The sequence below is a fragment of the Haliaeetus leucocephalus genome, unplaced genomic scaffold, assembly GCF_000737465.1.
Source record: "Haliaeetus leucocephalus isolate CR32 unplaced genomic scaffold, Haliaeetus_leucocephalus-4.0 Scaffold417, whole genome shotgun sequence".
NCBI lineage: Eukaryota > Metazoa > Chordata > Aves > Accipitriformes > Accipitridae > Haliaeetus > Haliaeetus leucocephalus.
Window position 1 is genome coordinate 3,018,734 of NW_010972853.1, and position 23,515 is coordinate 3,042,248.

Below are 23,515 nucleotides of genomic sequence, written 5' to 3' on the forward strand. Positions count from 1 at the left end.
GGGACCACAAGGTTAGTCACTGCAATCTTCAGTAATTTGTAATTCAAGGACAGTTTAGGAAAACACAACACAACAAAATGAAACACATCTTGTAGAAAATTGCAGAACTCCAGATGCAGATGCTTTCACTCAGGAGGAAGTCGATTCCTCCCCTCCCCTGGAGGACACTGGGGGGGAACAGCAGGAACCAGCCCAAAGCAATCTTTGTTCCATGCCTGCTTTTAAGCTGCTAAACCAGCCAGAGGTGGTGAAGAGTGTGCAGAGGCTTTCTTCAGGGATAACAATACAAAAGTGGGATGCAGAAGCATTCTTCATCTCAGTGAAAGCCCCTCTGCACGTGCATAGGAGGAGTTCTCTTGCTTCTCTTCCGTGAGGAGAAAGTGGACTATTTTTTAAAGAAAGCACAGGACACACCAAATCAGATCCAAACCTTGAATACGCCTTTGGTAATGCAAACCAGGGTTTTTCTACACAGGTGTTATTTTGCATCCTGAGGTTCCCTATAGCTAAACATAATGCACCGAGATGGTGATTTACTCCAGAAAACTCCTTTGTGCACAGTACTTACCTAAGCAGTATTGTGTTGTCTTTGCCTCCATTTTCTGTAAAACTAAACCCTCTACTTTTTGCCTGGATCATATCCTAAGCTGCAGAAGGTCCTTAGACACTTGTAGGATCTCATTCTTCTGATCCCCTTGCACCTGTCCGGTAGCAAACTCCAACACACTGCACCCCATGGCACTGAGACATTTCAGCACAACAGAATCCGTTTTCAGCTCCTGCTTCCTAAACTCTGCTGTTTGCCAGCAGAAGAAGGTGTGGCAGCGTGGAAGACAGTCTCGTCAGGGCAGGACCCTTCTCAATGCAAATCAAAGAATGAAAGCCTGGCTTTATTAAACATGGTGTAAGTTTTACCATTGACTTACTTAGGAGTTAACATATTAGTTCAGCCTTTGCTCCTCAGCTGACAGGCTACTATGCTGTATCACTATTGCTGATGGAGCACACTGCAGAACTCTGCTCATCCTCACTGAGGGTTTCTGGAAAAGTTGGAATATCGCCCAAAATTCCAGGCTTTTTGTCCTTGACCTGGCACATGCCAATCAAAAGATATTAATACATAATTTGTATTTTGTCCTTTGCAAGAAAAGGGTCTGTTTATTCCCCTAACATTTAGGGGAATTAATGTAGTGAAATTTAGCTGTGCTTATCCTGATCCAAGTAGTAGAACTGTTACAGTCTACCTTAAAAATATTGCCTATGGTAAAGAAAAACTACTTCAGATCAATACACAAAAGAATATTAAAAATATCAAAGAGAAATAATTAATAAGCATTAAACAAAGTCTTGATAATTTGCCCTCCAACCTGTAAGAGACAATGAAAGTGTTTTGGCTACCTATTTGTGTATCAAAATGCTGTTCAGCAGGAGTATGAAGATAAGTAGTAGTAATGGAAACAAGTTCCCTATATTTTCCCCCCTCATTTGTGTTTCTTCTTGATTGGGTTAGGGAGAAAAGGATAAGTGAATTGTTACTATAGTGACTGTTCGAGTATCAAGACAGCTTGTCTAAATGTGTCTTCATCATGTTGTAACATATCTTTTAGGATGAAAAGCACCTCTTGGGGTGCTTTTCTTGCTGTGCCCTTCCTAGACCCAAGAGTTTTCTCCAATTCAACACTTTTTCTTTTTTTCAGTCATCATACTTCAGAGAATTATCTAGTTTATCATGAAACAAAACTGACCCATTCCCAGAAAGGCGAAAAAGAAAGCACACCCTTTGTTCTGCTTTTCTAGTGCAAACTTTATTATAAATCCACCTGCAACAATATTTGAGATTACGTAATATTTCATGTTTACAAAGTTCAAACCTTTTAATGGAGATGAAGACTCTTATGGCCCAACTTGCAGGATTTGAGATGAACTCCATGAACCCCTTCTCTTCCTCTCTGGGTCTTGTAGGACACGTAACAGTCACAGATCATAAGATCAACTGTGGTTTGAGATATCCCTGCTAAGCCATTATTATTAATTCTTGGGTGTGACAGCCTCATTGAAAACCTTCACTGATTCTATGTGGACAAGCAGCAGTAAGGAGCCTGTTCCCGCACCACTTTCAAAGGAGTTTTATGTCCGTTTGTTACCGAATGCAGAGCTGGACACTCTCCTTTCATGGGCTCTTCTGAGGTTGCAGGCAATCTGTAACACAGGAAGCTGACAGCAAGTCAAACTCTGTCAGCTGTTAAGCATATACAGTCTAATGCAGGAAGAAATAAATATTGGGGTAGTTATACCTCACTGCTTTCCATACCTCATTATTCATAGCTAATATAATTCCTAATGCAGCAAAAGCCTGATTTTAGTTTAGCTAGTTCTGAACTATATGGTCCATTCTACTGCTTTCTCATTGTCATTACTGGCCTTAAATAGACAACTTGTGGATGCAAACATTCATTCTTCTATTTTTGCTTCAAATTGTGGTCTGCACCATCTGGAAAGCACCACACATTCCAAACACCCCTATGGTATTCCATTAGCAATTGCAGGATTTATGTTAGAATTTTAACATACCTGGAGCTCAGCATGTATTTTTTAGCCTCCTTCCTAAACAAGTGGTTCACTAGCATATTTTCTGTATTTGTCTTCAGCTCTTAACTGTAAGCCACACTGCATCATTACTACATGAAATACCAGGAAAAATCGTTCTTCTTTTACTAGCACTTGGAGGAACGTCACAGTAAAATGCCACGCAATATAAGCATCAATAAAAACTCTACTGCAGACAGCAAATACATACCCCCAACAAAGTAAGATTTATTTTGGCAGAAAAATTTGTCAATCAGAACCTTACTTTGAACAAAATGCAGTTTGTTTCTTCAGACTGTTTCTTGTAAATTTTTGCTGCCAGTGAAAATCTGATTTTAACATATGGGTATCGAAGGAAGGTGTAGGGGCCAGTAACTGTCTCTACAAGTGAATCAGAATGCAGGAATTAATCCTCACATCCTATTTAAAGATAGAAAAGAAATTAAAAGGGATGGGATTAGGAAGCTAATGACACTCCCCTTATGAATGAAATTCCTTATTAACAGTGAGAATTCAGGTAAAACATGGTGACCACAGTATTAGTTTTAAGTCTTAGCACGTTTATTTAAAAGTCATTCAACTACCCTTACTTACAAGTAAACATGGCACAATATATGCAGGAGACCAGACAGAGGCTACCATGACGATAAGTTGCAGCTCACAGCACCCTGGCTCACCCAGCTCACAGCTTTTAAGGCTGACTCTGAAGGCCCCCCCCCCCCCCCCGATCCCCGCACGGCCGCTCGGGGCCGGCGGCTGCACCACCTGCCGGGCACACCGGCACCCACCGTTTCTCACCGACGTTTCGGAAAAATCCAAGTTTTAAGCTCAGTACCTGCACGCCACTGACTCCGCTGACAGCACGCACTTACTAAAAGCGACCCATCTTTTAAGAGGCCGCTCCCGTTACTCGCGCCCCAGGGCCCCGGCAGCTGAGGGCCTCGGCGCCAGGGAAGGACGAGCCTCCCCAGCACACCGAAAGCCGCCGGGAGGAGGAGGAGGAGGAGGAGGAGGAGGACGCCGCCGCCGCCGCCCGGGCTCCTGGTGACAGTCTCAGCCGCGCTCGGAGACCGGCTGCCCCCTTGCCACGGCCCGGCATCCCACTCTCCGGCACCGGGCCCGGCACAGCCCAACTATCTGCGGGGGGGGAGGCGGGGAGAGGGAGGAGAAGGTCGCTCTGCACACGGCAACTCCCTGTGTCAGGACGGAGAAGACAGGCCTCACTGGGGTTATCTGGTGGTTCAGACTTCGTGAGCAGGTGAGAGCTCGCTTATAGTTGCATCCCTACGAAGGGGCTAAACCCCCCCCCCTCCCCGACGGTGGTACCGCCCCAATTTAAGGCGGGGAATCCCGCAACTCTCGCGAGAGTTCGGCGAGCTGGTCGTCATGGCAACGACGGCGGTTGTGCTGCCCGCGCTGCCGCCTCCGGCGGTAAGGACAGGGCGGCTGCCGGGTGGGGGGGGGCTCGTGCCCCCCGCCCGCACGCCCGCCCTCAGTCGGGGCTGCCGGAGCTGCAGCTCTGCCGGGCAGCAGTCCCGTCAGGGCAGCGCCTCGGGGCTCCTCGGGGCTTCCTGCCTGCCTGTCTGTCGGTGTGTTGAAACTTCTTGTGAGGTTGTTTTTTGTTTGTTTGTATGTTTGGGGTTTTTTGTTCCGGCATCCTTTGGGTCTCGGCTGTTGCTTATCTTTGTCTTCCTCGTTTATGGGGTTCGGGGTCTTTTGCGCTTGCCTTCCCACCCGCCCCGGGAAGGCGCAAGAAGCTCTTAGAAAACGTCCCCGAGGCTGTGGAACAGCCGCGGCCGGCAGAGGCCCGGAGGTGGCCCGCACTCGCGGCAGGCCCGGTGGGTTGGCGGGCCGGCCGCTGCGGGCGGTTCCGCCAGCGGGCGCGGGGCGGCGGCGGTCCCCAGCCCGTGTGGGAGCGTCCTCCGGCGGCGTCCCGAGCGGCTCCCGCAGCGGTGACTCCCTGGGCCCGGGCGGCGAGGGGCGAAGGGGCCGCCTCAGCGAGGGAGCCCGAGGTTCGGGAGGTGGAGTGGAGGAGCGGGCGGGGGCTGCTGCTCTTCGTCTCGGCCCGCTTCTTTGTGCGGCGTCGTGTTACGGACCTGTCTACGTGACTCAGTTTGCCCTGCTTCTTGTGCTGAAATAAAAAGTTGTATTCGCTTGGGCCTTCTGAAAGTGACCAGTGCGCGTCACGTACTCGGAGACCCAATTCCTGTGAATTCACGCGGTTTTTGCAGAGAACCGCGCATTCCTGTTGTTTAAACTCAAATGGGCCGGGACTGGGAATGGGATCATTTGGATATGCGGACACCCCACACTTAGAACTACTGAATTATTAAAAGCTTTTGGCTGCTTCATTTGATGTGTTCAAGATGTCTATAAAATACCCTCATTCTTCTGTTGGTGCTAGCTTTGCCAGTCCCATGTTTTCAAAAAAAAAAAAAAAAAAAAAGCCATGACATTTCATTTGTTGTGAGATTACTTTTAAGATTTAAGCCTTTTGAAGCTTCTTTGACAGCAGGCACATTTGAATACTTTGGTTAGCTTGATGATATAAATATATATTTGTTCGTATATTAAAAAGTGTAGTTGAGTGGCAAGCTAGTCTATACTCAAAAGACCTCTCAACACTGAATTGCTAGAAAGGATTTGAAACTTGTTCACTGTACATCTGAAATATTGCTGGGTTTGTGTTGCTTTATTATGACACTGATAGTTTGGAAGGTTGTTTTTGGTTTTTTTTCCAATTTTAGGTCAGAATGGATATTACAAGGGGGAGCTTGGATAAAATTTCAAGGCCTGCATCTAGCTCAAGAGCTTATCCTAATTGTAGATCTTTAAATACATCTATGGAGTTATTAACACCAGAGCCACATTTGCCAAAGGTAATTCTTTTCACCTTCAGCGAGGTAGAAACTCTATGCCTAAGTCTTCTTAGTAGGAAATAAGATTCTGCTTTTTTTGCTTCATATGGAGTTCTGGGCTCTGCAGGCATGCTAAGGGGTTATGTGAAAGTTCATGAATGTGAGTTGCTCCCTATGCATAAATGGAATGACGTTTAATTTCATTTTTCTGAATATGTGTTACTTTTATATTTGCCACAAGAAGGGCTATTCAGCACTACAACCTGGAAAACTTGGTTGTCTTCCTCTTTATATTTAATCAGATTATTAAATAAATCCTATTTTAAAGAAAAACATTTGAAATTCTGGCAATAATGTGTAGATATGCAGCTATAGGCTGTTGATGCATGAGCCAGTATGTGCATAGTTTCATTTCCATCCCATTTGTGCTTTTAAATTCAAGTTGGAATAAAAATTATTTTGCTTATTAGAAAAAAGCATTTGAGCAATCCTCACAAGTTGAATTTTTGACTACAAGGCTCTCTCAGCATATGTTTGAATCAAGTTTAAAAAACAATAAATCATAGTATTCCAAGAAATACTTCAGCTCTAGGGATTCAGCAAAGTCTGTTGGAAGTAGGTGTTCATCCATCCTCTAAGAAAATTAATATTGGGGATTAACTTAATTTTGGGAACAGGATATGTTTTATGTTTGTTGGGATGTGGGAACTGGGACTTGGGAATTGGAGATTTAGATTGATTTACTTAGATTAGTCCAGTTGTGTTGTACCTCTGATTACCTGTCTGAAGAATGGGATCATAGCTGGATGCTTCACAGAAGTATTAATTTTTATTTTTTTTTATAGGTTCACAGTTGGGTATTAAGGTTAATGTCAGATAACTGAATCCAAGTTCTGACCTAGACATCATAGGCTATTGCATGAAAATTGCAGTCTCTTGAGACTGATGAGTTAAGCGTAAGTTTTCAGCCCTTCAAAGTCTACAAAAAAACCTCTATAGTATGAGCAAGAGGTTGGATGCTATCTGGTGCAGAGCACCCACAGTGTCAGGAAATGGATGAGGCAGTTGTACACACAGACTCTTAACTGGTTGCTTGTACCCTCTGCTGCAGCAGAAGTGGCATAAAGCTTTGGAATCATTCCCTGGCGTGGCAATCCCAAATCTGGCAGTCTGTGGAATGACAAGCTTGAGAATCAATGTGATATCTAAGAAACAGAACTCTGTATCAGATCTGAAAATGGTTCTTTCATTTAAGAAGTACTCTGCAGTCTTGTATAGAATCATTGTTAGCCTTTGTGATAGTATGTGATAATTGTGATAATCTTTTTCTTCCCCCCAAAGATTTCTATTTTTATGGTAGTAATTAATTTGCACTTTATAGGTTGATTCACCTGTCAGTTTGGCTGGTAGTCATCAAAGAGGTAGTCTAGAAGACTGCTGTCTGGAAGAAAACAAAGGTGATGACAGAGAGAAATCTGATGTCAAGGAAGTAAGAACAGATCAGCAAACCACAGTGGCGAGTACGACCTTTCTTCAGGAGGAGCATATGCTGAATCCCAATGAGTTGTCAGGTATGGGAATGACTGACATTTTCATGCGTTATGGCTAGACCAAATATCATGTTTGTATAGTTTGGGTAAAATTCTAATGGTGGAGGGAAAAGAGGATGCAATTGGGTAAAATTCTAGAAGAGAAGGAGGTGTGAAAATTCATGCCTTCACTTCTCTTTCCTATTTTGAATCCATCTTTGAAAGAAATGTGTTATTACTGCCATTACCACTACAGCATATGTCTTATGGCATCTAGGCTATGACCTGCACCTTGGTGATGGCCTAAAAAATCACGAGAAACCATCTGCATGTGTCCCATGAAACCATGTTAGAAAGTGTTTTCAGTAAGGTGTTTTTATCAAACTTCTCACAGAGGTGATCATGATCATTTGTTAGAAACTTTGTATCCTAATAATGGTCCACCAGTACAAAAATTTGAAAATTATGGTTGTACGTTATAGTATTTAACAACTGAACAATGCTAATACTAATAACATACTTTAAATATAAATATGCAATATCTCATTTTAATGAAAGCGGTTGTAGAAGTGCTTCAGATGGCATTCTATAAATGTTAATAAATAAACTTTCTAGAGCTTCTGACTATTTAAAAATAGAGAAGCAAAGGCCAGTATGTGAAGCCGAAAGTTTGGATACCTTCAAGTTTAAATAAGATTCCATGGCAGAATTGGGGTCAAAAGAAATTCCTTGATTTCTTGCTCCTGTGTTTAACATGAGTCCTGGTGTACTAGTGTGTATCATTTTTTAAACAGTAATCCACTGTAGAGGCTCTGTGGTGATCCCTAACTGACAAAAATGTTATTTTGGTCTTTTAATTGTTAACATTTCACACAGTATCTTTAAAAGATTATTTCACATCTATTTGTGAAAGGCTTTTTCCTTTGTTTTTCAGGATGTATCTATAATTCAGATTCTGGAGATGACAGTACTGAAACAGAGACTTTGAAATTCTGTGAACCTTCACAAGGAAAACCAAGTAATGCAAAAGCAGGTATTACCTTTCAGGTGTATAAAGTAAACAGTGCAATAAAACTTTTTTTTTTTCTCCTTTTCTTTTAATGCTTCTAGGAGAGTTTGGGACCATACTGTATTTGTGTCTATATTACTTAGTTATAAAGAAATATTACAAATTGAAAATGTCTGTGCATTGTGATATTCAAGAGGTGTTGGATGAATTCTTTATTTAAAGATCATTTTATTAAAGGATATTCACTGTCTTTAATGATATGATAGTATTTGAGTTTTACATTGATTCAGTCAATCTGATAAGGCACAATCCAGTGGTGATTCTATCTAGTCCAGTAGTGCTGGTCATCTAACATAATATCCATTTCTTCAGAACAGAAATTGGATAGAACTCAACTTCAAAGCTTCACTCAGTAGTTTTAGGTTCAGATCCATCTGCTGGGTTGAGGCCAGTTGAAATAAGTGCTCTTTTTTTTATCTTCTGTCCTTGGGTCTTCCCTGGAGCTCAGTTAGATTTTTTTTTTTTTTATTATTATTTATAGCTCTCCCCTTGTTGTATCACTCATTTCTTTTTATGGCATAAAGCAGACTGATGCATCACAGTGAATGCTTGGGATCGAAGGGTGTGTAAAGCATTTGACCTCAAAAGATGAGAGAATGAAAAAATATTGCACGACTCTAAAACTTGGAAGTGTGTGGGATAGGGACAGCGGTACAAGTGTTTCCTCTACCCTTGTTATGGAAGCTAAGTTTGACCAGAGAAGAGGGCAGAGCATGAGGATTCTATAGGAAAGGGAAAAGCTGAAAGTGATCAGAAATTGTAATCTGCATGTTTAGAGAGAAAAAAGACAGTATGGAAATCTATTTTAATTAAATAATGATAGTGTCCATAATGTGTCACTGTTCCTATTTTTCAAAACAGTGTTTTTCTAGAACCAGTATCAGAATCTGGTTTTGCTGAGATATAAGGCAAGACTGAAACTTCTATAACATTTAAAAGTAGAGATATTGCAGTCTCTCTTAATCCCAGAATTATTCATTTTAATGAATGACATTTCAACATGTATTCTACTAGTCAGGCTGAATAAATTTTTTTTTAAGCTTATTTTTTCTGTGATTTTTGCTGATACTGTGGAGATGTTGACACTTTTCCACTATAAATTTGAATTGAGTTACTTGCCCAAAATGGGGGGGGCTCTTCATCCCCCATGCCCTCATATCCAACTGCTACAGTTCAGAGTTTGGTTCAGAGTTCTGTTACAGAGACTTTTCTATTTTACCCTACTACAAACAGGTTTAGAAATGCTTGAGAATAATTGTAATTGTACTCTTGTCATAAAATTATTATTTATTTTTTTTTAAGTTGAAATGCTTCAAGCTAACATTGATTTTAAATATATTCTACAGCAAACTCTTCCAACTTGGAATATTCTGAAGAAACAGGTGTAGATCCTCAGATTCAGGCAGCTATAAAGAAAATGAATAAACTTGACACAATACTGGCAAAAAAACATCTTAAGGAGAGAGCAATTAAAAAACAAGGCAAAGAAATGAGGGCAAAGCTCTGGAAAGAACTTCAGGTTAGAAGTGTTCTGCTTGTTTTGTGAATAATATATCTGAGAGTACTGTCCTACAGAATTATCATATTTCACAGATGTATTTTTTTATTAAATAACTCACAGTTGGCTGATTAAAGTGAAGAAATGGATCTTAAACAGTAACTTTGAATACATTTTAATATATATTGGGTAGGCAGGCTTTGAAAGAAGGCTGTGGTCCTTAAAAATTGATCTGACCAATAGCCAAATATACAGCTGTCTGGGGGTGGTCTACTAGCATAGTCTTATGCTTGAGCATAAGGTATGATAAGGCATGACAAGAGGTAATGTGTGTGCACCCAGACCTAGAAGCGTTTATTCTGCTCTAGTGTGACCATTCGTAGGCCCATCTATTTCAGTACTGTCTATTATTGAAGAAATTAGAGATGCCCCCTGAAGAAGGCATAAGAATGCCACAGCACAAATTCCTTCACGTTATTCCTATCTGGGTCTCTAGCAGTTAATTGTCATATTAAGCATTGAAACATGAGAGTTAGTATTTCCTCTGAGGTAAGTATTGTATAATTTACATGAATACAAATGTCAGTTGCTAAAAAGACATGATTGCAGTTGGTTTGACTGCATCTTATAATTTCAATGGATTTGGATTCAAAGCCATATATATATATTACAGAACTTGTCTTGTGAAATGTGTCTCCATGTAAAAGACAATGTATAACAGGCTTTAAAGTTCTACCATCCTTTATCATAACTTTTAGAAGATGTTCGGATAGCCTCAAGAAGGAAACAAAGCGGTAAGTAAATGTTGCCACTGAACAAGGAATTTTTAATAGGGTCTGAAGTTCATTAGACCTGATAAGCAGACAACATATTTTGCTTTAAAGTATTTACTTTAAAGTAAATACATGCATGTATCAGTATATTTATGATTTATTTCTTTTCAATAGTCTATCAGAATCACTGGAAGCCATGAGGAGATAGAAAACACAAAACTTTTTTTAGCTTTGATCTCATCATGGCAGGATAAAGCTGGTAAGTAAGAAAGAGAAGTAAATACTCTGATATAGTTATCCTGTATTTTGATTAATAGTCATATTTTTGTTGGATGCTATAAAAATAAAGCTATCAAACCTTTACAATAAAATAATATTTGCATATAAAAGTACATCAAGGGAATATTTGAAAAATTAATGGAAATAATTTTTGCATTATCACAAATGTAGAAGTTGTACTTTAATTTTGTTTATAGGTACTGCATTTTTTCAAAGAAATGGCTACTCTAAAAGGACAGAAATCCAGGATAAGTAAAGCTTGCATTTATCAAGTTGATGGCAAACACACATGATTTCAGAAAGGATGCATGACTGATGACACTGCTAAATTAAAGTAATAGTAGTAGGCATAGGGAAAACAAAGTGTGGAAATCTGAAAAACTTGGGTGTCTTTACCGTTTTGGAACACCTGGGCAATAAGCAAGGAATTAAAAATTGCTTTGGTAAACAAACAAAATGATGAAGTTACTGATGTGTTGTTATTGGTTGTCTTAGAGTGTTTGCCATACTGGAGTACTTGGTGTAAGAAGGGCAGGCAGTTAAAAAAATATTAGGCCTATAAATGTTACTTAGAAGCTTTAGGGATGTGGGCCCTGCCACACATCTATCTTGGAGAAAATTTTCATGTGGGACTGGGAAGCAATGGCAATGCCATAATATGACAGGTCCAGAGGGAGGGAAATCCTGAGCCTTTTTAGGAATTGTTAACAGAAGAACCAAAAGAATGGGACCAAATTATGATACTGAGTTACATGTTGGAAAACAATACAGGAACATGCATGCACAGCCCAGGTCTTGGAACATGGTCCAAAAGGGAGTAGGGGTCATTTACATTAAATTTGTTACTGATTATGTTACATTTAATTCATTTCTAAAAGAATTTAAAATTCCAAACGCGAGAGAGAATTTGAGTAAAAGGGATCATCAAATAATGTAGAGTGTGATTCTAAAGAAAAGGCATGAATATGAAACATGGACTTAGGGGGTTTTTTAATCAGTTTTTTTCCTGAGAATTCTAGGGAAGAAAATTTAGGATAGATGGCAGTTTTTAAAAGTGAAACTATGTTAAAGATATGCTAGCAGACTATTCTCAGGAAGAAAAGACCAGGAAGTCTGATAATTTCTGAGTTTCATCATGATATGATAATGAAGACAAACATATTCAAAGTGGAAATGAACACACGGATAAGAATAAACACTTGCATTTTAGTCTTTTAGTAAAAATCACTTCCATCTTCAGTAGCATTTAAAACACCAAATTCTACAGCTGCATTAAAAGTAGACAAATGACTAATGAAGGATTGAGCTCTTTAACAGGAAAGGTAAACAAATAGTTAACGATACAGAGAAATGTGGAATGTGATACGTAACAAAAAAAGACTAACCATGATCAAAATTACAGTGAATACCAACAATATAAAACTATAGATAGACTAGGGAAAGAAAAGTTAAAGAACTATTTAGAAATGTTTTCTCTACTGAGTCAGAAGGACGCAATTCTGTTAGAGTTCTAAAGCAAGTGGCTGAAGCGCGTTCTGAAGTATTGGTAGTTTTCTTCAAGAATGCACAGAGCATGTGCATGTTCACAGGGACCTGAAAAAAGAAAATATTGGGTATTTTAAAATGTAATTTTTCTTTCTGTGGCTAGACTCTTACTGGGGGAGACACTGGAATAAACTGTAGGCATTCTGCTCACAATGTCTTTATTGGGAGGGGCAGGGGGAACAAAACCAGACTGAATTTGTCAAGAATATACCATGTCAAAACTGCTCAAGAGTGGTTTTAAAAAATTTGCTGTTTGAGTACTCTGTCTCAGTGCTGGAGTTTTCAGAGATGTGTCAATCATATGCATATTTCGCATCCTGTCCTTCATCTCTATACCTTTGGTTGAAAGGAAACAGAGTTGTGGTGCATCCTGTCTTTTTTCTTGTTGGGGAGAGAACAAGGATTTGAGGGCTGAATGGTTATTGCTGAGCAAAAATCTCATCTTGAATGTTGGAAGCACCTGCATAATAATGGTAGCAATGTGTGGTTAAAACATTTCAACAAAACTTATTATTATAAGGTAACCTGCTTTTATTTCTGTGCTCAAGTTTGGGTTAAGGGAAGAACACAGAATTTGATACGGGTGATATTTAAAAAATCTCCAGTAGATGTCAGGATATAGTAAAAAAACAGTAGGCAAGCAAGACTCTATGGTTGTTAATGAACTCCATGCTTCCATTCCTCTTTTATTTCAAAGGTAACTCCTTGCTGTAGAGATCATGTGCATCATATGGGTTCTGGTGTACCATAGTGGCAAAACTCTGCATAGTTTAGATTTATATTTTTCCTCCAGCTTGATCTTTATCTTGAATTTTCTGTCACATGCTAGTGCCTTACTTTTCAGGTCTTTATTTATTTATTTAAATGAGTGCCCTTATAGCTGCCCCGGTTGATACTGAAATGGAATGCAATTCATATATTTTGTTTTTCAGAGCTCGACTTTGGTAAAGAGCTTTCTTAATTAAATTATATAGGGAGCTATTTAATTATAGCTTTTAATATGGCTGTGAAATCAAACACAAGTTCTGGGTACAAAATCATTAATAACTTATGTGTCCCAGCCTCTCAGGCACAAAAAAACCCTCTGACACACTCATGGCAGAGATGTAAATCGGGAGTTAATTAAACAGCCTTAAATTCATTCCCCTGTGCTCTGTCTAACAAAATCATACTTTCAGTTGAGTTCATTAAACTTCATTATTACAGGATGTTGGTTGTTTTTTTTGTTGTGAAAAATACATTTTTCACAAGTGATATATACAGTTCTTTGCAATACGAGTCCTTTTCTGTAAGTGCTAAGTGTATAGACTGCAAGTTAATGCTCTAATTTATACTTCCATTTGATAATATGTCAATACCATGACTGAATTTTTTTTCTTTGAGTAGCTGAAACGACTCTTGCATGCTAGGATGTTGGAACACATTTTTTTCCTAGACTATACCCTTGACCTAAGCCACTTGGAAGTCTAATAATGCATGCACAGGCAGACACCAGCTGTGAAAACCTGGATACTTTATTCTCATTCGGAGTTCTAGATGGCTTGCCACATGGTGTCTGCAGAGCCTTTTGAACTTTAGGGCCTTGGGCTGTATCTTCTAGAATTAATTATTTGTCTTGTATGGGTGGTAGTTGTTAAAAACAAAAACACAGCCATATGAAACAGCATAATTATTCATGAGACACACCTTACACTTTTTCCCCTTCTTTATTTCTGGAGAAATATGGTGGTTATGTAATTTATCCAAGTAAATTTCTTTAACTTTTCATGTGTGAGATCTTACAGTATGATACACATGAAACCTAATCTTCTTTAAGTAAATTTCAATTAAATTTTACTGAAAAAATTCCTTGCAGATCCCTCCCATGCTAAAGAAGATGAAATATGTTCTTCAGTATTTCACACACAAATTAATCCAGAAGATTATGATTGCCATAAACCCCAACATAATCAGGGTAAGCTTTATTAATTGTATTGTTTATATTTCTAGATATAGCAAACCAACATGTACAATGGGTGGATAATGAAGAGTTGGCCTTTGTGGCTAGGCCGATAAAATCAGAAAAAGCAAGGTTGCTTAGTACAATAGCGACAGTTCTTATTTTTTTTACAAATTATAGAAGAGAATAATTTTGTTTATCTAAAACATTTTACTCAACATGTTAAGAAATTTTTTACCTTTGGGTTTATAAAACTTTTTTTCTTTCATTGCAAAATGATGAGGCTTGTAACTGATTCATTGTAAAATGTATCATGGGTTCTTCATGGGAATTTTTTAAAACCTTGTCTTAGCTGTTATTCTAAAGTACTGTAACTTTAATCGGTTTATATTCAAGAAACCATCTAAAAATGAAGAGTGGTGCTGTATACAGTTTCAACTGTTTTGTAATTTTTTTCTTTTCAGGAGAAATTGTATGGATGTTGTGACAAACCTAAGTCTTCAGACAACTCATTTTACATTTTGTTATGCTGATTATTGTAAAGGCTGCATTGCTTTATGGATTAAGTACTGCTTGGCAAAAATCAAACATCTGTGCTGATTCTTTTAGACATCAATTGTTTATGTGCACTGTATAGAGGTTTCAAATGCAGCTAGTAGTGTAGTGTGTCCAACACTTCAAAATAAATGGAATTGTGCTTTTGTGCCTCTGTTCTTTCCCTATTTGAAATTCAAATTTGTATGGTTGAGTAACTTCTCACATGTGTTGTGGCATAAGAAGAATAGCTTCAGCTGCCATTGCTATCAGCTGCAATTGTTTATTTCTTTGTCATCTACCATTCTATGTAAGCAGAAGGAATCTATCTTCCTGGTGACTGGCTAAGATGACAAAGACATAATAAACAGGTGTTCCTCAAGGCTGAGCCATTGATGGCAGCAGAACCTCTGTACTTTTTAGAATTTGACTGTATGTTTTAATTTTTAAACCTGGACCTTAGCTCCCTTACCATTTTATCACTTGTCTTAGTCTGCCAGTATGTGACCTTAACTTTGTGTTATTAAATGTTTCTTCAGACTGGGTTCGAGCAGTGCTGCGCTTTTGATTTCTCTGTCTTCCTGACATGTATCTTCATTCCTCCCTTAAAATGAAGCTTGACCCTCAGCTTTCACCTTCACAAAATTTCTGAGTTGTGCTGGAGTGTCCCTGAATAGCAACGGCAGGTTTCATTAACAGTATTCAGGACAGCAGTGACTTCTGAAGTTCCCAGTACAAGCATGGTTGGGAGTTGCTATTGCTTGTACTATTTTGAGATGTTCTGCATTCTCCTAGTTTTGGAATGCATGGAGTAGAGATCACTTACAACTCATGAGCAATAAATTACTTAAATGACTTTTACTATTTCTGCTGGAGGCCTTTATGGTTTCTGAACAGCTAAGACTTACTGTTTTGGTTGCTTTTGGATTTCTGTGTAACATTTGTCATAAAGGCAGACACTGAATGAGAGGAGCCTAACTTGTGAAGAAGAATGTATGTATTAGTTTTATAATGCTAGTTTAGCAGTCTCATCAAGATTTGTACCAATCTTCCAAAACGTGTATGCAAAATTTGTTGAGCTGCAGTCTCTCTTTTACTCACCCATGGCAATCTTCAGTGTATTCTTTGTCCCAGTGATCCATGTCTGTCCCTTCTTTACTTGAATGTTCTGAGAAGTTCTGTATGATAGTTCCCTCTCAAAAACGCTTATTCTACAGTTAGAGAAAGATGTAGCTTAAAAGTAACGTTTCATATATGTTGCATGTTATGTTGGTGTTTGGTGTGTTTTGTTCATTTCAGGATACAACTTCTTATGTTTATATTGATTGGTAAATTCTTATATGATCCAGTTCCTCAACATATTCAAGATGTTACCTGGTAATGTTAAAGATTGGGATGCTTTTAGTAAACAGTTGTGCATTTGAACTATGATAGGGTTTTCATGGTCAGATTCAACACCTCAGTCCTTTAAGGTTTGCTTGGAATTTTAAAGTAAGCCTGATTGGTGAGAATTGTTACACAGGGTGTTTTTTGGCTATGGTGTGTAAAAGGATGCATGGAATTTATTTCATATCTTTGGGAGTTTGCTTTCAATCTACTCCCTCTGAAAAAGAGTTACTTTGATGTAAACTACCATAGCCTATCTTCTATTATCTAACATGTTAAATTGGTTTTTTTTGTAGGCAAATAGCCCGCCCATTTTTCAAATCTCTACTTTCCAGAAAAGTAAAAACTACCATGCCTACTTTTGAAGTCGTTTTTGAGACTCAGAAGTTGGTTGTATTTGCTTAGACTTGTTATTTAACGTGACAAAGATTTGCTGTTCATAAAGGAATTGCTGTTTAAGAACTGGTAAAAGTCTCTCAAAAACAGAGTACGTGCCCGTTTTTGTATGATGGATAGAAACCCATTGCTGAAAAAAACATGTGTGATGTTGTAAGAATATCATGTGGCTGTTTAATAGCTTTACAGCTCAATGATGAGTTTTATTTTTAAACAAAACTTGTTTTATAAGCTGTGTTATAATAGTATCAACTATATCATCTGTTCTTCAGCTGTTTTATTTTTAAAAATGTACTTGATATGTCTCCAAATAGTTTTGTGGTTTTAAAAAAAATTATTGTCTGGTTTTGTACTGATGATAAAACTGAAACAATGATAGGCTTCGAAGGAATGCCATGGCTTTTAAAGCCGCCATGTTTAACATTTTTGAGGTCAGAAATCCAAAAGTATTTTAGCCTTCGCAACATTGAATGAGCTTATATAATAAAAGCTTAAAAAGGAGATTAGATTTTTATATAGTTATATTTTAAATATAGCAATGTAGTTTATATAAATAATGAAAACAGCATATAAAAAGTTTGTCTGTCCACTTTATATGTATGTTAAAGATTTAAATGGGATTGCTGTTATTACAGCTCTCGTTGAATCACAAAAGCAATGATTATGACTTAGCAACTTTTCTTCCTCAAACTTCAGATTATCCAAGTGAATTAGAAACAAATGAATTTCTTAATCAAGCAGAAAAAACACATAGCAAAAGTAAAAACAATCAGGATTTCATTAAAAAGAACATTGAGGTAAGCATTAAAGCATAAAATTATTAATTTGTTAAATGCTGACTAAAAATAGTATATAAGTACTTCTGGAGACAGTTGGGGATTTTATCAGTAACATTAAAAGCTAATTAGGCATAAATGAAAAAAAGCTTGCTGTTAAAAAGTGTTGTTTATGGCATAGTACTGTATAAGATAGTTCTCATCTTGCATGCTGATATTGGTGGGGATAATACTGCTTCTATGTCTTTGCTAAAGACTATTGGAAACTGAATTGTTCTGTTTGTGCCTGGATATAGCTTGTTTTGAGGGCAAATATTTCCTAAGACTTTCTTTAAATGTATTTACTGTTAAGTTAAAGGAAGATGTTCTTATGCATAGATAAGGAATAGGTAGGCAGGTTTTTCATGTATAGCCTGCCTGGGACCGTTATTTACAGAAGACTTCTTTCTGTTGGAAAACAGATGCCTTGATTTTCTTGCTTTTTTTTTTTTTTCTGTGAAGACCTAGTAGCTATAATGATTTTTCATCCAATTAAAATATCTGTGTCCACCCCCCACCCTGCACAGCTGTGTCAAAGACTTTTATAAGATTATCAATTTATTATATGAAGGCTGCTACTTTTTTCTGTCAGAGTGATAATTTGTATTATGGCAATAAGCAAGATTTGGATGTTAATTTCACAGAGTTTGAAACCTGTGTTTTAGTGCTGTTTGAGCTAATGGAGTTCTAAAGTTTGGTTGGTTTTGTTGTTTTGTTTTTTTTTCTTTTTGTAACTATTTCAGCTAGCAAAGGATTCAGGAAACCAGATTGTTATGCTTGAGGGAGAAAGGAAAAGGCTAATTGAACTATTGAAAGATACAGAAGATGGAATTGAATTACAAGGTCTTGAGGTATGGCAACTTTAATTTGTACTGTCCTGTTGTATTTGGCTTATTTTTATGGAAAATCTAAATTTGATTTGGTTTTAGTCCTACCATGAAGGAACCTACTGAGATATGAGAGAAAAGCTGAACAAATCCAATGGGCTTTGTCTCCAAGAATGAATTTTCATTGGATTCTTTGTTTTACTAACACTTGGACATGCCTGGCCTCAGAAAAACAGCAGGACTTAAAAGAAAGTTAGACATGGGTGGAAGGAGCCTTAGAAGCACGCTCAGAGAAGATGGCCTATTTTCTCTGTGTAAAATGTGAAGTTGCAGCCTATCAGTCTGAGTGGCTAGTGCTGTAATCTCAGGTAGAAGGGCCAGCAACTACTTCAAAAAAAACCTCCAAGACTTTTCTGAGGACATCAACTTCAGAATGCAGCAGTTGGGGAAATATACATTGATGAAGCTTATGTGTCCATTTAGAAAGATAACATGTCATCTTTGTGTGGCTTCTAACTCACTCTGTCTTAGAAGTATACAGAGGAGCTAAAGTCTGCTTAAATATTAGACATTATGCTTTAACGTGATAGTGTTAAAGAGCGTACAGTCCGCATACTGTGGTGAATAGCAAGAGCTGAAGTAGATAGAAATACCTTTCCTCATGGAGAGTAGAAAAGTGTTTGATTGTCCCACCAATCGCTGCTCTAGGAGAGTCTGTGCCACAAAATGATTCCCAGTAACATGAAGACATCAAATAGTCTTTTGATCTCCCTATTACTAGGATATGGCCTTTATTTCTTACTGCTTTGAGGGAAATGTCACAGTGAAGGAGTTCTTGGGCGCTCTGTTGTTTTACAGAAGTAATCATAAGGCTGCTAGGATGGGAAGATAAAATTTGGTTTGAAAAATGAATCATATTAGGAACTTAGAGTACTTAACTATATATGGTATTAGACATGCTAAAGATACGTGTTTTCATAGAATGAACATCCTCAAACTATGTAAACTTGATATAATGCTTCAAGTAACCTGTATTTTAATAAATAAGAAGAAATATTAGGAAAATGCTTGCTTTGTGTAAAGAAATTACGTGACCTTTCTAATTTGTTTTGCATTAAAATGTACACTATGTTAAGTCTATAGTAACGTTATAAACTTTTTCACAACATTTCTAAGTATACACTGAATCACAGTACCTAAGAAGAAAGATGTGAACTCTGTGTAGAATGAACAAAATATATCCAAGGTCCAGTTTCTGTTTAATTTATACTGCTAAAAATGATCTGGAGTAAATTATTTTTCAGTAGGTTAAATAATAACTTAGATGTGGGAGAAAGAAACAAAAGCAAATGCAATGTTGTTTGGTTCGGTTTTTTTGTCTCTTCCCATATTTTATTCTGAGTTATTTTCTAATAAGATGGCGAAGACATCCAAGAGGTGATGCTCTTCATTACTCTTTTCTAAAATGTGTCTAAAATTTGTCTTTATAAATGATTGTTTCAGGATATGGGGTAAGGACATGAGGTCAGGATTTCCTTCATCCAAATCCAAACTGGTTATGAAGCCAGAGAACTAACCTACCCATGATTTTTGACATTAAACAAATCTGTAATTTACCCAACTTTAGTGTGATTTCCAGGTTGAAACTCATTTGGTCTGTGGTTGAAAAATTTTCTCTTTACTCTAGGGGAACTAGTAAATATACACTATGTTTTGGCATTTGCAGAGCTTTGTGGGGCAAATACAAGTAAAGGAGTCCATATCAGTCAGGAAACCTGATGGACAAATGATTAAGATCATATAAATGTGCAGTATTTTAACAGTAACTATTTTTTCGGAGTTAGTAAGCTAAAGTAGAAGCACAGAAAACATAACCTTTGCTTGGTCATTGGTATGCAAAGGTTTAAAACTATCAGCCATACTCGGTGCTTGTGTTCACGAGATAAAAAACTTTGACTGCTGTGAAATTGCACCAGTCTTCCTGTTGACCTGACATTTGTTCCTTCACTTTACATGGAAAACTTATTTAATTTTTTTGGGCATGAACATAAAGCTTGCAGGTTGACTTATTTATCTGTGTAAAGTACTCATCAGTTAATGACGTTGCACAGAGATGTTTGACTTAGCTGACACAGTTGAGCATTAAAAAAATGCAGTGGAAGGCTCTTTGGTCTAATGTTGATCCACTGGTTAGGAGAGTTGATTTTTATTGTACTTTTAATTTGTTGCGTATTAGAACAACAAAGTTAAAGCTCACTGGATCATTATTTAACTAATCTTTTTTCTGTGCATTTAGGAAAAGATTCAAGCTGTTCTATTAGATCTGCTTGCAACAGGTTTGACATTATAATCCCACTTAAGGGTGACAAAATGTTCAGCTGAAACAGTACTTCACCCAGCCTCTGAATAGGAAGAAACTGTAGGGAGAGGGTTGTGGGGTTTTTGTTTGTTGGTTTTTTTTCTTCTTTTGTTGGAAAGGTTGGTGTTTGATTAACAATACGATCTCTTCTGTTCTTCTTTCCTGATTAAGGACATGTTTCAATTTGAGGAGATGGTCCTTCATTTGATAAATGTTAGCATTTAAAGATCTGAAGATGTTTTAAACAGCCTTCTGTTAGTAAACATCACAGCGTTCTGACCTAGAGAATAGTTGCTTTTTTATAATTTATTATTTTACTGATTGCAAAAGTCTTCTCTCACAATATGTAGTTATTGGGTTTTCTTCTTCTTTAAGCTAGAGTCCTTCACAATATTTAGAGACATTTATGCAGAATAGCTAATCCAAATTCTGTCTAGCAATGTGTACTTTTTTTGCACCAGTTCTCAAAGCATCAAGGCAATGGAAAAGTATACATTTATCCAAATTTTGTATCTGGCACATATCACTATCGTGGGCAGGTATCTATAGAGACTTTACTATTTATATCAGATATTAAATAGATCACTACGCAGGACGTGTGTTACTGTATGTTCTTGATACAATGGACAAGAATGGGAATTGTAATTAGTGGGTTAGTCTAGTCTGTACTAGATAATTTCTTTAAAGAAAATGGCTCCTAAATCTACTGCCAAAGTAGAATAAAACAAAGGATAATACTTAGTTCCTTAAACCTGTCTAGTCTGGAGATGGATTCTTCCTTTCCCACATTTGAATTTTATTATGGGTGAGGCATTTCCTGTGGCTGCTTTGTAACATAGATCATGAGGAAATTATCAGCTAATGAGTAATCTAGATTTCTTTGAGCTGGCCTAAGTAACTGTCCAGCTGATGGCCACTGTCCTCTTATTTCATACTGACTTTTAAAAAGCTGGTGCAACCACATTGGCTAAAGTAATGTTTTGGAGTTATCAATCAAGGCAGAGCTGGCTATGCTGTATGAATTCCTCTGTATAGTGTAATGTGGATTAGATAACTTCATTTGACTCCTACTACTAAATATGTCAAATATCCAAACAGCACTTCTCACTTTTTTAAAAAAATGTTTTATGAGTATTTAAAATATTTTAGAAGTACATAGTCATGCTAATCTAATTGTCAAAGCTGCAGGGGTATAATTAGTTTCAGATGCTCCACAGTAATAAGCACTGACTGTGCTGTTATAAAAGTATTGTTCTGAGTTAACACACAGGAAACATTGACAGGACAGAAGCTTATTTTCCAAGCAAAGCCATCTTGAGAATATAAAAGAGAATGTGTGAGTCCATTTAACCCTGGAGTAAAGTGACTACTGGGGTAATTTGGAGACTTGGATCATGGGATATGAGAGCATGGGATACAGACACTGAGCTGTAGCTAATAAGCTCAGTTGCAGCTTAACTGACTTTTGTAGAGTCATTTCTGTGTGCTTGCACTGTGCTCTTCAGTGTCTGATTAGGGGGTGGCTAACATGGCACAACTGTAGTACCACATTAGATACTTATGTTATGATGGTCACTCTCTCACCTGAACAGATGCTTCCACAAAGCTGGCAAGCTTCTAGAGACATTTCTGAGTGGCTTTTCTGGAGTCAAGTCATGTCCAGTCAGGCTTACTGGTTGTGTCATCATACTTGTATGAGAAAGCATTAGAAGAACTGATTTTTGTTTCACAAAAGAGATGACACTTTTTTTTTTTTTTTTTATTTTAATTTAGTATGGCGGTAATTTATGACAGGTGTTTGGGGTATGCTTTTTTCTTTTTGCAACCAGTGTGCTTTAGGGTAATGGGGATGAACCAAGGATGACCTCATAGCAGTGGTATTGTAATTGGAAGCTGATATTTCTTCCTCTTGTGTGGATGTGGCTGCTTGAATAGCCAGAGGACTAATCTGGAGGCTGTAAAGGAGTGGTGGACATGAATCCCTTGCAAGACAGATGTTGAAGTCTTAGGGCAAGATGCTATTAGGAAAAAGAAGGGAAACCAGGAATACACTCATGTCCTCCCCCACATCCCTCTTCTGCCCTTCTAAGGTCCTTCCTGGTGTTTCTTTGCAGTCAGGACAGAGATGTAATCTGTGGCTGTCATTCCCAGTGAACGGTAGTTGTGCAGACTTGCTTCCCTGAGTGTGAGACAGGAGTGCCAGGTTGCTGTGAAGAACCTGCATCTGTTTGTGAATATGAGCTCATTTGTTTCGGTTAAGTAGGCCAAGCTGTTGTGGCTTAACCCCAGCCAGCAACTAAGCACCACGCAGCCGCTCACTCACTCCCCCCCCCACCCCGTGGGATGGGGGAGAAAATCGGGAAAAGAAGTAAAACTCGTGGGTTGAGTTAAGAATGGTTTAATAGAACAGAAAAGAAGAAACTAATTATGATAATGATAACACTAATAAAATGACAACAGTAGTAATAAAGGATTGGAATGTACAAATGATGCGCAGGGCAATTGCTCACCACCCGCCGACTGACACCCAGTTAGTCCCTGAGCGGCGATTCCCCACCCCCACTTCCCAGTTCCTGTACTAGATGCGATGTCCCATGGTATGGAATACACTGTTGGCCAGTTTGGGTCAGGTGCCCTGGCTGTGTCCTGTGCCAACTTCTTGTGCCCCTCCAGCTTTCTCACTGGCTGGGCATGAGAAGCTGAAAAATCCTTGACTGTAGTCTAAACACTACTGAGCAACAACTGAAAACATCAGCGTTATCAACATTCTTCACATACTGAACTCAAAACAGCACTGTACCAGCTACTAGGAAGACAGTTAACTATCCCAGCTGAAACCAGGACACAAGCTCACTCATAATATGCAACTGTCTGTACTAGGAGCACATATTCATGTTGGCTAGTCAGGTGTTACTGCTATCAAGAGAAAAAAGTCATGTAAATCACCATTAGGAAAAGAGCTCTGTGCTTTCTGTCTCTCTTAGTGTTTCTATGATAACGTACTGGGGCTCTAGAAGGGTAGCAGCTACTCACCTCAGAGCAGTTCCTTTGCTTTCCTATGGATGCCTTGCAATGTATCACCAAAGAAGAAAAAAAGTATCACATTATGTCTCATACCCACA

At 38.2% G+C, this 23,515-nt stretch overlaps 1 protein-coding gene across 1 annotated transcript in view; it reads left to right on the forward strand.

Moving 5' to 3' along the window:
- Window positions 1-4,002: 4,002 nt before the first annotated feature.
- The window catches only part of FSIP1 (fibrous sheath interacting protein 1), an 82,681-nt gene continuing 63,168 nt past the window's right edge, over window positions 4,003-23,515 (forward strand). The window contains exons 1-9 of the mRNA XM_010574280.1: window positions 4,003-4,017; window positions 5,334-5,465; window positions 6,826-7,015; window positions 7,908-8,006; window positions 9,389-9,561; window positions 10,488-10,572; window positions 13,993-14,091; window positions 17,089-17,189; window positions 17,951-18,058. Of these exons, the coding sequence (XP_010572582.1) occupies window positions 5,340-5,465; window positions 6,826-7,015; window positions 7,908-8,006; window positions 9,389-9,561; window positions 10,488-10,572; window positions 13,993-14,091; window positions 17,089-17,189; window positions 17,951-18,058 (981 nt within the window). The 5' untranslated portion in view covers window positions 4,003-4,017; window positions 5,334-5,339. The remainder of the gene's footprint in view (window positions 4,018-5,333; window positions 5,466-6,825; window positions 7,016-7,907; window positions 8,007-9,388; window positions 9,562-10,487; window positions 10,573-13,992; window positions 14,092-17,088; window positions 17,190-17,950; window positions 18,059-23,515) is intronic.